The sequence below is a fragment of the Lissotriton helveticus genome, chromosome 7 (assembly GCF_964261635.1).
Source record: "Lissotriton helveticus chromosome 7, aLisHel1.1, whole genome shotgun sequence".
Lineage (NCBI taxonomy): Eukaryota > Metazoa > Chordata > Amphibia > Caudata > Salamandridae > Lissotriton > Lissotriton helveticus.
Window position 1 is genome coordinate 980,208,593 of NC_136068.1, and position 15,257 is coordinate 980,223,849.

Sequence of the window (15,257 nt, forward strand, 5' to 3'; positions counted from 1 at the left end):
GGGCATGGGCTTACAAGACAGTGCCCCACAGAGACCCTAACCTGTCTCTATATGATAAAGACCAGCAACAGCCCCAATAAACACTTCATAGAATGCTCTCATGTATCTTTCCTCTATGTAGGACTGCAGCAGCTCCTCTCTTGCTATTAGTTGTTTGGTTTTTCATTTCCTTTCCTAGAATGTGCTTCCAATTGAATGCATGAGGGACTATTTTAAATCTAAGCAGTATACTTAATCATCACAATTTTTGTAACATTCAATTATGGATCCCTTTTATGCATTGTATACGGACAGCAATTTTTTTTGCTATTTTTTTTCATCCTTGGCAAAGTCAACAGGTCTGGCCTTAACAGCATTTGTTCATATAGCGTTTGCGCATAGCTATGTTTGCATCTGTTAGCACAATAAAATCAGAACTACTGACATTGCCAATGCTTGATTCGTCAGTCAGCCTTCACTTTCATCAGCTGCAACTGGTTAATTACTATGTAGGGAGCTGGCTCTGTATATTGTATATGACCAGGTGATTATACCGTGCACACAGTCCAACGATTCCCCCAAAAGTGTATAGGGCTCAATGCAAATCCAAAGTGCTCTATTTGTGGTAGTGTGGGCGAGGAGCCTTAGGCCTAACACAGAGGAGTGTAAGACACTTGTTGTGCACCCCTTGACCAATAAATAACACACAGCTCAATAAGGAGATCCACACCAATTTTATAAAAATAAGCTTTGTTTAAAATATATTTTAAGACCAAGATTTTAGCAAAAAGGTAAGTACGTTTTCAGAAAAAAATACTTTAGTCTTTCAAAAGTCGACACAGTGCAATTTTCAAACAATTCAATGTTAACCTATGGAGGAAAACAACAATGCGGTTTCATGGGTATGTACCCAACTTACTGTTCCAGTCTTTGGGTTTTAAGATCAGCAGAGGGCACACCTCAGGTAAGCACACAGTCTGCACCACCAGCGGCACAGAAGCGGCCAGGTGCAGAGGTGAAATTCGAAGAAAGGCCCAATGTATTTCAATGGAGATTGGGGGTGCTTGAAGACACAATGCTTACAGGCAAGGAAATCGGTTGCAGGGTCCAAGCTTTGGGGGTTAGAGCAAGCACAGGGGGGGCCACAAGGCAGAACCAATCATACACCACCAGTGTTACAGGGGGACCCGGGTGCAGGGTGCAACTACAGCATCAGGCACCCAATGCTTTTCAATGGAGACGCTCGGTTGGACAGACGGGTTGCAGACGTCGAGCACAAAGGAAACCAGCAGCAGTAGAGGTAAGTTGAGGTATTGTGGGTAGTAGGGACACCACAGATCGAGCTACCCAAGGTCCAGGAACTTCAAGTGCTGAGTTGTCCCATGGATTCTTCTTACCGGAGCCGGCCGGGGTAAGCCTTTGGATTCCCACTGCAGGCGTTGTCATGGAGTCCAGGAGGGGTCAGCCAACGCTAGGATTGGACTCATGATCGCTGGGGAACCTTTTCTGGATTGATTGGCCATCTGGACACAGGCAGAGGCGTTGATGCAGAGTGGTCAAGGATCGCAGATCCAGAGGGCACCAGAGTATTGGGGTTGTTTTCTTTGTGGACAGAGCCACTGTCCTCTGGAGTTCTAGTCTTCTTCAGAGGCCGGCAGTCCTCCCAGGGTTTGTGGAGGTTGCTGACTGCTGGACTGGCATTATTTCTTCACAACATTTTTGAGGGCTGCAGACAGGCCAGTAGGGCTGGGGCCAAGTCAGTAGGCGTACTCAGTCTTCTTCTGCACAGCGTCTTCTTCATTCTTTTAATTCTTAGGTTGGCTGGAACTAGTTTCGGGGACTGGGGAGCCACCTAATTACTACATTTAAGGGTGTTTTAAGGGACTTTCAGGTAGGGCCAATGGGCACCTGTCCTGGGGTGACCACACCCTCAATTATGCCAACCTCCTTTGGGAGAGGGCATCGTCCAAGCCCTGATTGGAGGGGTTCCCCCCCATCTTCAAGCGGGTGAGGACTGAAAGGTGTACCTCACCTCCTTCACCTTAGGGGTGGAGTTGGCTGAGGTGGGCACAACTCCTATTCTTTTTAAAGTTTTCCTGCTGGTTTTCCCGCCCAAAGTGTGGGTGTAAACTGAGGGCTGCCATCTGCTGCTAGCAGCAGAGGCGGGGGGACCTAGGGGTCCAGAAACATTTCTGGTGGTGGCAGGCTGCCTAAAGCCAGTCTGTGGCCACATAGGGGTAGTTAGGTTTTCAAAGAGCACATCTGAGGTAACAACTGAGTACATATTTCAATAAATCCCACACTGGCCTCAGTGTGAGTTTGAGTGGAATACTGTGGTACCAAACACTCCTGGGTTCAGATAAGCCATTATGGTGATGGGGGACTCGAGTTGTCGAGTTTCCGGCCCATGTACTCTCTATGGCTTCCCTGTCACTTACAATATCTAAGAATGGACTTAAATATTGCTGGGGCATATCTGCTCATGCAGATATGCCCACACTTGGGATACAGTGTACACTGCCTGAGGGTTGTAAGGCCTGCCAGAGTGGTGACTTACCTATACCTTAGGCAGTGCTAGTTGGCATGACACACAGGAAGTATACCATGTCGACTTTGTTGTTTTGTCTGCACCAGTTCACACATGCTGCAGTTGCAGTCTGCATGGCCTAGGTGAGGGCTACTTAATGGGCCCTTTTCAGTCCAAATGCTTTAGGTACCCAGGTACCATTTACCAGGGACTTACAGGGGCCTGTAGGGCCGATTGTGGAACATTTTTAGGGAAGAAGCAGTGGCACAGGGGACATAGTTTTAAGTAGAGGTTGTATGGTGCACTCCTGTTTTCTCCGCTTGTGTGTAGACTGCTATTTTCAATTTTTAAAGGGGTGTGCTGGGCAGGGAGGAGGAGCCACCCTCCACAATGATAAAGTATGAATTTAAACTAATAACTGACATCATTAGACCCTGCTCGCACTACTTATGGCATAAAATCCATCTGCCTGTTTAAACTATACGATTCTCAAGTTTGTGTATCATCTCTGAAGTTTATTGATCGTGACCAATCTTTTAACAATTTCACATTTCTAAACATACTGTATATACATTTGAAGTAAACAATCAATGTTTCTTAAACCTGTTCTAGACATTGCATTTAACAGAGTACATAAATAAATGTCAAACCTGCTTGGCCTGAGATTCAGAAGGTGGGATATATGAAAAACTATTGTTGCATGGTTGAAAGTTAAAAACTCAAGTAGACACACTATGTACTAAATATTAATAGGGTTTATCCTTACCAAAAGATAGGAAACTGTGGAGAACTTGTGAAGGAGACTGCTGTTATAGGCAAACGCCTGAACTGTAAGAGTTACTATGGAGAAAAGAGAAAAAATGCGGATTCCTGTAACTGATCTGCCCTTATAATTGTAAAGAGGAAAAAACTTAAGTCTCGCAAAGCATACCTATCACTCTTTAAACCTCGAGTCAAATGTGCACTACTGGTGTAGAGAAACCTCACACAGAGGATCTATGTGGAATACTGAAATAGAATCGTATAGAAAAAAGGGAAAGGATTGTTTAAATTTAGAAACCATGTGGTTATCCAAAATATATGAGCCTGTTAAAAAACCATAAATTCGTACCCAAAACGGTGAGATTCAGAGGTTACAGGATTCCCTATCGTCGTCTTCTTATGTAAAATGCCGGTTTGTGGACTCCAGCGACTAAAACAAAAATAGAATGAATTGCAGAAATAAATTGCAGTGATGGAATAGGGACCTGTCTAAATAGCAGATGGCCAAGAATGAAAGATAATAGTACCTGTGCCGTCGACAACAAAGTAGAAAACTTGTTCACGTGAAGTGCTCTCAAAGCAGCCAGAATTAATATACGTCTGTGCGGTACTGTAGAGTGAGAAGCAGAAAGTAGAAACGCGGTCAGAATTTTCTAAATCAACGGAAGGTGGAAAGCCTCTATTCTAACGTGATGGATCGAGGTACATACCTGATTGGAAAATCTTAAAGTCCGAAGATGGGGGTCTAATTCAATAGTTGAAGAACCGGAGATCTGCGAGCATCACCGCGCACTGACGCGAGCCGACAGCGAATGACGGACTACGGAAGACGTCTATGAGTTTACTTGACCTTGTGAACTCAAAGGAGATGGAAAAAAGACTATGAATAAAAGATTCGCTAAGAAAAGTATCCGATTAAAAATGAATAATAATGAAACTGTAAATGACACCGCCTGTTGGTGACAATGAAAAAAATTTAAAAAATAACTGAATGTGTTGAAGAAAACCCTAGAAATGGGCTGGATCAATGAAAACACGAGAAAATTCTTGACAACTCAAAATCCACGATGCCCGGAGCTGTATATGCTCCCTAAAATTCACAAAAATGCCACTGATCCACCAATGAGACCCATAGTCAGTGGGTGTGGGTCTCTGTTTGAACCCTTAGGAAAATACATTGATGAATTTCTTCAGATGTTCGTGCAAGGGTGGACAACGTATGTGAGAGATACGGCTCATTTCTTGCAATCTTTACAATCAGTCAATTTGGAAAATAATAACATCATGCTGTGCACCATCGATGTGACATCACTATATACCTCAATTCCGCTAGCGGAAGGGCTAGAAGCGTGTGAGTGGGCATTGTTACAGACTCCCCAAATCAATGCCAATAAAGTTTTCATTCTTGAATTACTTCAGTTTTGCTTACGTCACTCATACTTCAAATGGAAAAATGACTATTTCTTGCAAATTAGTGGTACATCCATGGGGTTTTCAGGAGCCCCCTCTTTTGCCAATACCTTCATGGCCAAATTTGAAAATGACTTCATTCTTACTGAGAGAATCTGGAAAACCCATACCGTTTTTTATAAACGGTACATTGATGATATATTCCTACTATGGAAAGGTCCAAATTCTATGCTGATTGAAAAAATACATGAACTGAACACAAGGAATCCACGAATCCAATTCACGTTTACCATCAACAGGCAAGAAGTACCATATCTGGACGTATTGGTGCAACTACACAACAACAGAATAGAGACTTCAGTGTACCACAAACACACAGATAGGAATAACACCTTAGCTTACAACAGCTTTCATCCTAAAAAACCTACCATATTCTCAATTAGTACGAATTAAACGGATTTCTTCAAACGAACAAGCGCTCAATGCAGAATGATCACAACAAAGACAAAGATTTGAAAGTCGAGGATATCCCAGTGAGATTGTCCAAATAGCGGAAAATAAAATCTCAGAATGTTCAAGGGATGAATTGTTACAAACAAAAGCAAAAGGCCGAAAAGATAGACAAGTATTTGTAAGCAAACTTTCGACACAATCAAAAGAAATTAAAAAAATCATTAATACTCGATGGGAACTACTGCAACAAGAGGAAGATTTTCATGAAATTTTTGCAAAGAAACCTCTTTTTGCACACACTAGAAATTCAAATCTTCATGAGTTGGTCACCAGGAAAAATAAAGAAGGAGTGGCGCCTCAACCAAACTTAGGCATGAGAAAATGTTTCAATTGCACTCACTGCAACAATGTAATGGAAGGACCTTATTTACTACATCCGCAGAGTGGCAAAAAAATTAAACTCAGACAACGCACCAATTGCAACTCCTCCCATGTCATTTACAGTATTAAATGCCCATGTGGCAAACTTTACGTAGGAAAAACTGATCGTAAAGTGAAAGTAAGGATCACTGAACATAAAAGTCGAATAAGGAACAAAACGTTAACCTCCAGCTTGTTATCTCATTGGACTGAAATGAACCACACTATTCCTCAACTCAGATTTCAGGTTTTAGAGCAAATCCAGATTTCACCAGAGCGAAATAATGAAAAACAGTTGCTGCAGAGAGAAATATGGTGGATAGATTTTTAAAAAAACCTTAACTCCTAAGGGACTAAATGACAAAATAGATATGTCATGTTTCCTCTGAGCTCCAAATAACAGCCTTAGGCTGGAATAATTATGATATTGACTATTGCGTTCTGTTCCAGATACATTATAGTCAAATCCACTCACTATTTAGACTAGTATTTTTCATTTATTAATCAATGATAAAACAACACAGGCATACTTCCCCTCCTATCGAGGGAATCAATAACATACAATCTAAGGTACGCACCCCTCGGGACGTGAAGGTTCATTTCTACTCCATGCACATTGAAAGGGACAACCAACACTTAAGTATTTACAGAATGTTTATTAACATCTTAATATATAGGTCTTAACATTCAAGCTTTGGACATATGGTCTTCAGTCCACATTCAAGTTTTATTAAATGCTTAATGTATATTATTAATCATCAAAGTCCCAAACTTGTGTTCTTCAGTTTACATCTATGTTTTACGTTTCGTATACGTCTGTTTTCTGTTGTTGCCAAGTGTCTTTAATGTGTTAGTTTACCCTTAAAGGTGTTATTTGCACTTTCAATATGGCAGACCCTACTATATTCAAGTAGTCCGTTTTCTAGGTCGTTGTTTCCCAGCACACCCATGATAGTTGTTTCTTTTCAATCATGACGACATTTCTATGTCAACACATTCATTTATTTTTTAAATTTTTTTCATTGTCACCAACAGGCGGTGTCATTTACAGTTTCATTATTATTCCTTTTTAATCGGATACTTTTCTTAGCGAATCTTTTATTCATAGTCTTTTTTCCATCTCCTTTGAGTTCACAAGGTCAAGCAAACTCATAGACGTCTTCCGTAGTCCGTCATTCACTGTTGGCTCGCGTCAGTGCGCGGTGATGCCGCAGATCTCCGGTTCTTCAACTATTGAATTAGACCCCCATCTTCGGACTTTAAGATTTTCCAATCAGGTATGTACCTCGATCCACCAGGTTAGAATAGAGGCTTTCCACCTTCCGTTGATTTAGAAAATTCTGACCGCGTTTCTACTTTCTGCTTCTCACTCTAGAGTACCGCACAGACGTATATTAATTCTGGCTGCTTTGAGAGCACTTCACGTGAACAAGTTTTCTACTTTGTTGTCGACGGCACAGGTACTATTATCTTTCATTCTTGGTCATCTGCTATTTAGACAGGTCCCTATTCCATCACAGCAATTCATTTCTGCAATTCATTCTATTTTTGTTTTAGTCGCTGGAGTCCACAAACCGGCATTTTACATAAGAAGACGACGATAGGGAGTCCTGTAACCTCTGAATCTCACCGTTTTGGGTACGAATTTATGGTTTTTTAACAGGCTCATATATTTTGGATAACCACATGGTTTCTAAATTTAAACAATCCTTTCCCTTTTTTCTATACGATTCTATTTCAGTATTACACATAGATCCTCTCCTGTGAGGTTTCTCTACACCAGTATTGCACATTTGACTCGAGGTTTAAAGAGTGATAGGTATGCTTTGCGAGACTTAAGTTTTTTCCTCTTTACAATTATAAGGGCAGATCAGTTACAGGAATCCACATTTTTTCTCTTTTCTCCATAGTAACTCTTACAGTTCAGGCGTTTGCCTATAACAGCAGTCTCCTTCACAAGTACTCCACAGTTTCCTATCTTTTGGTAAGGATAAACCCTATTAATATTTAGTAAATAGTGTGTCTACTTTAGTTTTTAACTTTCAACCATGCAACAATAGTTTTGCATATATCCCACCTTCTGAATCTCAGGCCAAGCAGGTTTGACATTTATTTATGTACTCTGTGAGTTGTCTTGTTATTTTGTTGTTTACATGTGGGACACGCAAGAGATCTTTAATGTTAATAAGGTTCATTCCTTTAGATTGACAGAATACTAGGTTAGGCTCTCATGAATGTATTTGTGTATCATTGGATATGCTTGTATCATGCTAGCAATGTAAGTGCTGAATGTCCATTTATATTATGTTTATACATGTATTCCACATTATGTTTTTCAGCGCCCCTGACGAAGGGAATCTTTCCCGAAATGCATTGGGACTTGATTATCTGTTTATTTTTAATTTTCCTTTCTTGTTTAGACAGTTAAATGCAATGGGGCAGATTTATGATGACTGGCGCATCCCCAGGGATGCGCCAGTCATCCTGCGCCGCTGCTCCGCCACCCATGGTGCGCCGCATTTACAATGCGGCGCACCATGGGGCAAAAACGGCACAGATGCGTGACGCATCTGTGCCGTAAAGGTTGCGCATTGCTGGAGCTGCGTCGCAAGCGCGACGCAGCTCCAGCAAGGCTGGGGGTGCCCCATCTCCACAATGCTGCGTCAAGACTTACGCCTGCTTCAAGCAGGCGCAGGGTTTTGACGCAGCATTGTCCTGAAAGTGACTGAGTGAAATCTCATAGATTTCACTCAGCCACTTTTAGGAGGCGTTCCTGCGCAGGAACGCCCCCCCCCTGCGCAGGAACGCCTCCTTATGGCGCAGGGCTTTACAACCTGACGCATCTCCTAGATGCGTCACATTGTAAATAGGGCGCATTGTTTACGCCGCCGTTGCGTCAAATAAAGTGACGCACCGGCGGCGCAAGGCCTTCATTAATCTGCCCCAATGTCTAGAACAGGTTTAAGAAACATTGATTGTTTACTTCAAATGTATATACAGTATGTTTAGAAATGTGAAATTGTTAAAAGATTGGTCATGATCAATAAACTTCAGAGAAGATACACAAACTTGAGAATCGTATAGTTTAAACAGGCAGATGGATTTTCGGCCATAAGTAGTGCGAGCAGGGTCTAATGACGTCAGTTATTAGTTTAAATTCACATGGGACATAGTTGGCACGGACCCTGTGCCCTACAATCTAAACCACATCAAATACCAGGCAAAAAGTGGGGGCTATCCACATCAACAGAGGCACTTTCTCACCGTAACATTTTTCCTTGTGCAAGCAATATGCAAGAAATGTCACTGACAGACACCTTAAATATAATACCGTCAGCTTTACTCCACGTTGTCGACTATCAGTAAGAATCCCCTGAACCTCTCTGGTCATGATGAGACGACCAGTTGAAAATGTGTAGGCACCACACCAAACATGTTACAGGCCTTATGGGCCCACAATATGTATAAGAGGTCCAGAGGGACTAACCAATGAAATGTTGTTACTGCATGATAATTGCCAATATACTTGGCTTGAACATTTAACCGATGCAAGCTTACATCTCAATGGGTGCTTCTGGCTCCAGAGTTACTAGCTGGTCAGATTGCATGGTGAGGTTTGTCCTTAGATGGTTCCATGAAATACACTTGCATTGCCACGCTATGCAGCTTCCAGCTATCCTGAATGCCTCTTTAGTTCTTAAACACACACCTTCCACACTCATTTCTTGCCACACTCAAGTGTCTTTTGATTGCAAAGGAACAGTGATCAGGTACTTACTGCAGTCTAGCTGCCCACGGGTACTGGTTCCAGGGATCTTTGTGCCATTCTTGTAGACACAAGAGCAGAAACCGGTGCTGTGACAACATTGCTTGGGGAGGTACTCTCCACTCTCAGCACACTCTGGAAGGCATGCACCCAGAAGTGGGCTATGAACGCCTCTGCCGGTGGCCTCTAGCTGACATTTGGTGAAAACTGGAGCTTCTGTAAAGGATGAAGAAGAGGGCAGGGAAATAAATCATCTTCTACCCAACGCAGTACGTCCATATATGCCCAATACATTACGTACTTCATCACAACCCAAACATAACATAACAGTGAGTTGCCCAAACACAGTGCCTCCATCTTTGCTGACAACCCAGCTTGAAGCATATAACTTCCCTGAGGGACACTTTGCAAGTTCTCCCAGGCCGATAGACACCGGCCTGCTGATATATCTCTGTCTTCTACCCGGGGCAGATGTCAGTCTGTGGGGGGCATCTACGTTAGAAGTTAGTATGAGTAGAATAGGTATAAGTAGGTGAAGTTACCTGTAATGGGAGACTGTTCCTCTTCGTCTGCCTTGGATTCTTTCTGCAAGGGGTTCTGGACAGAATGGAAAAGCAGCCAATGATGCATCCATGATTTGAAATACTGAAAAAAGAACAGTTCCAAGAGGGGGAATGCATAAGATATCCTTACCATATTCACCCTAGTCCATGCAAAATCTTTTTTTATATGGTTTTTACATAGTTATGAGTCTAGGTATAGAGCCTCCCGGTAGCATGCAGGTGGTGTGCACAGATGTAAATGTAAATGTACTTGAGCTTGTAAAGCGCACTGCTACCCGTCTGTAGGTTTCCTGGCGCTGTATAACTCTGGGGAACCCGTCCTGGCTTTCCCTGGGGGATGGTCCCTGCTGGGAGTCCCCAAGGTGGAGCCAGGCATCCCCGGAATTGATGGGGCCGTTATGGAGATTAGGCAAGCTAATGCCCAGAGTTGCCGAGTGGAACCCCTCATTAGAGTAAGCACCGAAGCGAGAATTATCGAGTCTGCTGACCCAAGTCCACGACCCTGCCGCGTCGGGATTTGAACCCTGGTCCCGGGCCAACTTCTGCTCCCGGGTCTGCCGCCTCTAACCAGTGAGCCACACTACTCCACACTTTTCATGTTCTCTTTTCTCCCACCACATTTTTCCATTGCCCAGGATCTTGTTAGTCCTCTGCCATTGGGGGTAATTGGCAGTAGAGCAGGGTCCAGAGAGAGTTTTGAGAATGTAACTGTTTATAGAGATTTCGACCTGTTTTTTCTGTACCATTTCCTGGCCCTATTGGTTGGACATATTTAACCATGCCTACTGGCCCATCTGTGCATTGAGACTTTAACTGCCCCGGCGGATTTACTTCCTTAGGCTCAAGTTTCACTATTTAATGACCGTGTAGAAGTGTTATTTTTTTCCTAAGTTAGGCACTGCCATACTAGATTAAGGGAATCTCTAGAATAGTTTGATGCAGTAATATTGCCCGGGGATACAGCAGGGTGTGGTATTTCCACAGGTTACAGCTCAGTGTCGAGTTAGGAGGTAGAGATCAGGCACAGCATGAAGTATTGGAGTTGGCACCTCTGACTACTGTGGATTTTGCCTTTGCAAATGTCACCGCATTTTTCCTGTTGAAATGTGGACATGGCAAACAACTCAAGAGTGAAGGACATCTGTATTATCTGTAGCCCTGATTTGGGATCAAACTCTCATTTGAGCCCAAATAGAGAATACCGGGACTCTAATAATCAGACCTACAGTGCCAAAGGCGAATAAAAATTTTGATTCATCCCTTAAAGTGGCAGAGAAAAATCTTGTTTGAATAGAGGACTGAAAAGGCAGTCAATACAGAGAATCTCACTGCACGTTCACCCTGATCATGTGACCTCTTCTAGCAAGACGGCCTCCTACAGATTGTGTTATATTATCAGAGCCCGTCTCAGAAACCGCAAGTCCCAAATTCAGCAAGTCATCCTTGCTGATGTTTTCCCCAGCAAACAATGATGCACTGCTCCCTGTGACATTGAGGGGCATATTTAGAAGCTCCTATCGCCACCACAACTTCACTTTCAGTGATGTTGTGGTGGCGATAGGGGCCTCGCCTTAATAACAAGGCAGCTTTAACCCACTTAACGTGGCTTAACGCTGCCTTGTAAATAAGGCACCCATTCACGCTGATATAGCGTGAAAGGGGAGGGCATTGATTTTGAGGCTGCCCCTATTTACAAGGGCAGCGTAAATAGGAGGCAACGCCAAAATTAAGACCAGGGAAAAACTGGTCTTAAACAGGCAAAACACGGAGAAATGCTTTATTTCTCCTTGTTTTTGCTATTTCTATGTGTGCTGCCTATAAGTTACAAAACGGCATTTAAAGATTGTTTATGTGCAGGAAGGTGACCTTCCTGCACATAAACAATCTTCCCCTCAAAACAGGCAGTCTTGCACTATGGTGCAAGGGTTCCTGCGTTAGCGCTAGGCAGCTAAAGTTAGCGCCAGCCCAGGGGGAAACGCAGGGCTGCACCAGTTTCTAGTAAATATGGTGCAGCCCTGCGTTTCTAAAGTGTTGAAGCGTGTCGTTAGCCTTCTTAGCTTAATGACACGCTTCACCACTTTATTGTAAAAATGCCCCTGAGTGTGTACTTCCATTTTAGACTTTTGAAGGTAACTAAGCAGACTTCTGTGTACACAGGGGAACATTTTGTGTGGTTTTTGTCTGTGATCTACTTCAACGCTTTTTGAAAATAAGACTATGGCAAATAAATGTTAATGGTTTACAAGCTCTGTTTATTATTGAATCATGATTTACCAAATACATTGTTTCCTTCACTGGGGGGTGAGGCAAGTAGTGTGTTCAACAGTGTGCTGGAACTGACAATGAGTCACTCGTAAGAGATACATAATGGCTCTATTTTTCACACTGTAGAAAAGAAAGGGTAGGTGAGTGTGCATCCGTCACCGGAATGACACCAAACATACAGAATGCATTGGTCTCTCTTGCTACCATATATCACTTCACACATAGGAAGGAACGGCTATGCTCATCAGCCAAGTTAGGCTTTACATTTTGCTGTGGAACTATTCATTAGTCACCTTGGTATCCCCATTCTCCCATAATACGAACATAAATTAATTCTGTGAAAAGAGGCAAGTTGTGTTAAACAACTTTACCAGAGAATCGAAGCTATTTGTTGGTACGTTGTTTGATGGATACTTCTAACCATAGATTCCTCACCTTCAGACTATCCCCAAGCACCAAACTGTATCTGGAAGATTTAAACAGCAGTGTCCCCTTCCTTCAGCAGGGGGCGCCATGCAGCTCCTTGTTGTCTTCGTTCCTCCCAGAATCGATGATGGAGCAGCACATACGCACCACCCAAGCATATCTCCTTCAGGTCCCTTCTTTCTGCCCCTTCGGCAGTTAACAAGTTTTTACCAACAAAATAATTTTTTCTGTGTGCAGTCCCACCACTTTCACGAGAACATCAAGGAGCCTTGCGGCCTCTCTCTGAATCCCCTGCCAAGGAGTAGATCGTTTACTGATCCAATGCATTGCGAGTTACTGGGTCCATTGGCAACACTGTAACAGATTGAGGCCTGTGGAGATGCCATATTATAGATTTGTGGCGCTCCATCTTGCACGCCTTCAGGCCCCAATAGATATGCCTGTAGGGGACAATCGGCGGGTCCACCCTTAATCCTACTGAACCCACCTCGATTTCTGCTCCGACAATGGAACCGACTTCCAATCTAGCACCAAAATCCACTTTGATTTCTTTGACATTAACAGCACTGGAAGAAGCACCCATTCCTATAGTGCTTTAGAAGTCTGAGCTAAATTAATCTTGGCCCCAACCTAGGGGCATATTATCAAGGGCAGTATCGCCGCTTTAGCGGCACTTTTTGGCACTAAAGCGGCGATAATATTATTGCCCTATTAACAAGGCAGCGCTAACATGCATCAGCGCATGTTAGCAGCTGATTTTCTAACGCTACGCATCTTAGCGATATACATCACTAATGAGATGCAAAGTAGGCGTTCCCTAGCAAAACTACATTAAAAATATCGCTATCTGTCCTTCGTGGTATTTACAAGCCCGCACAGTACACCCATAACGATATTAAAAGCCGCGCTAACCGCGGTTATCGCAGGTCATTAACGTCTGTATAAATCCTGACTAACCTATCTTTGACATGAGAGGTGGATTGATTGGCTAAATTCACATCTCCCTATCACTAAGGATTCATCTATCACTGCAGGATTATCGCTGGATTCCCAGCAACAATCCTGCATTTCGCGGCTATCACCGGATTTTACATCGCTGTGTAAATAACACAATATCTCGGAAATCTAATCCGGCGTTATACAAAAGCACGCTAAGCGCGCGCTGCAATATTTATCGCTGTTCATTGCTGATATGCCCCCTAGTTCTATCCCGATGCCATACTGATGCATACAGCCCTAGCTCAGAGAAGCTAGGGTGGTGGCTGGCAGTTTCAGGTAAGTATTCCTTTCTTTTTAATTATTATAAAACTCCCCCTCCCACGCTTCCCCTCTACCCACCCCACAAATTTGCCAACAAGGAATTGCGGTGGGCATCATTAAAGGTTATCTGTCTGCCCTTTTGGACTTTTTAAGTGGACCAGATCAGCCATCCTTTTTCAAATCACATCTTGTGATATGTTTTCTGAAAGGTTTAATATTTGTTTCACCACAAACCCTTTGTGATTCCACAGTGGGAAGTTAGTTTTGTCTTAACTTTCCTCATGTGCACGTCATTTGAAACCATGCACAGCTGTCCGCTACATCTCCTGGCTCTGAAGTCTGTTTCCAGTCACAGTGACTTTGGCTTGTCCCATGAGTAAACTCCAACCTCTATTAGTGCAGCTGCCTTATGCCACCTTTTTCCAAGACAAAGTGGTGCTGAGGACCAAGGCAACATTTTTGCCTAAAGTTGTGACTGTTTTACATTTTGGACAATCCATCAAATGCCCAACATCCTTTCAAAAGAGAGGAGAGAATCCATTGACTGGAACTTCAAAGAGCTTCAAGCATTTACCACTCATCGCACCAAAGACCATCAGGTAGATGATCAGCACTTTTGGGGGTTCTCTGGGGCAAAGAAAGGCAAGGAAGAGCAGAAAAGGACTTTGTCAAGGTAGATAATCATCTGCATCAATATCTGCTATGACCTGGCCAAGAAGCAGTCTCCGGAGGGGTTAAGGGCCCATTCCACCAGGGCCAAGGCTGCTACCACTGCACTGACATGCAGAGTGCCTGTCCTTGGCAGCTGTCTGGCTGTGACGTGGGCATCAGTACGCATGTTCATAAAGCACTATTGCCTTTGCAGCCAGATCTGAAGGGAAGGGCATCTTGTCTGTATGATCCTGCAGGACTTTTTGATATGAGCCTTTCCACAAGGCCCACCGCTGTGGGAGTTACTGCTTTGATATTTATTATGAAGGTGAGGAATCTACAATTAGAAATATTCATCAGAAGAACAAGTTCCTTACTTCGGTAATGCTCTTTCAGGTGGATTCGCAAATCTAACTTCAGATTTCTCAACCCCCTCCCTCCACCCTGTTCCAAGGCAATGTTCTCTTACCCTCCCTGTTCCCTCCACACCCCTATTTAAGAGTCTCGATTTAGAGAGTTGCACACTGGTACCTCTGATTATTGTTGGGTTGTGTGCCCAAGTGTGTGGACAGAATTCAGAAAGACACTGAAGTTGATGTGCAGGGGTGGTGCTTATATGCGGCTTCATCTTCACTTCCTGGGTGAAACAAAATCAATGTGGAGTGGCACTGTGCCACCTACCAGTGTACAGGAGCAAATCTGTTTAAATCTTCCAGATCCAGTCTGGTGGCTGGCTTTATTTTAAAGGTGAAGAATCTCCAGTGGTAGCTAGAAT

At 43.3% G+C, this 15,257-nt stretch overlaps 1 protein-coding gene across 2 annotated transcripts in view; it reads right to left on the reverse strand.

Moving 5' to 3' along the window:
• CD74 (CD74 molecule) overlaps positions 1-15,257 on the reverse strand; it is a 106,752-nt gene that overhangs the window by 56,020 nt on the left and 35,475 nt on the right. Inside the window, exons 6-7 of one of the 2 annotated variants that reach the window (XM_078653597.1) lie at positions 9,860-9,962; positions 9,330-9,533 (exon numbers count right to left, since the gene is read on the reverse strand). In XM_078653597.1, the coding sequence (XP_078509723.1) occupies positions 9,330-9,533; positions 9,860-9,962 (307 nt within the window). The remainder of the gene's footprint in view (positions 1-9,329; positions 9,534-9,859; positions 9,963-15,257) is intronic. The other variant, XM_078653598.1, reaches the window with a different exon arrangement.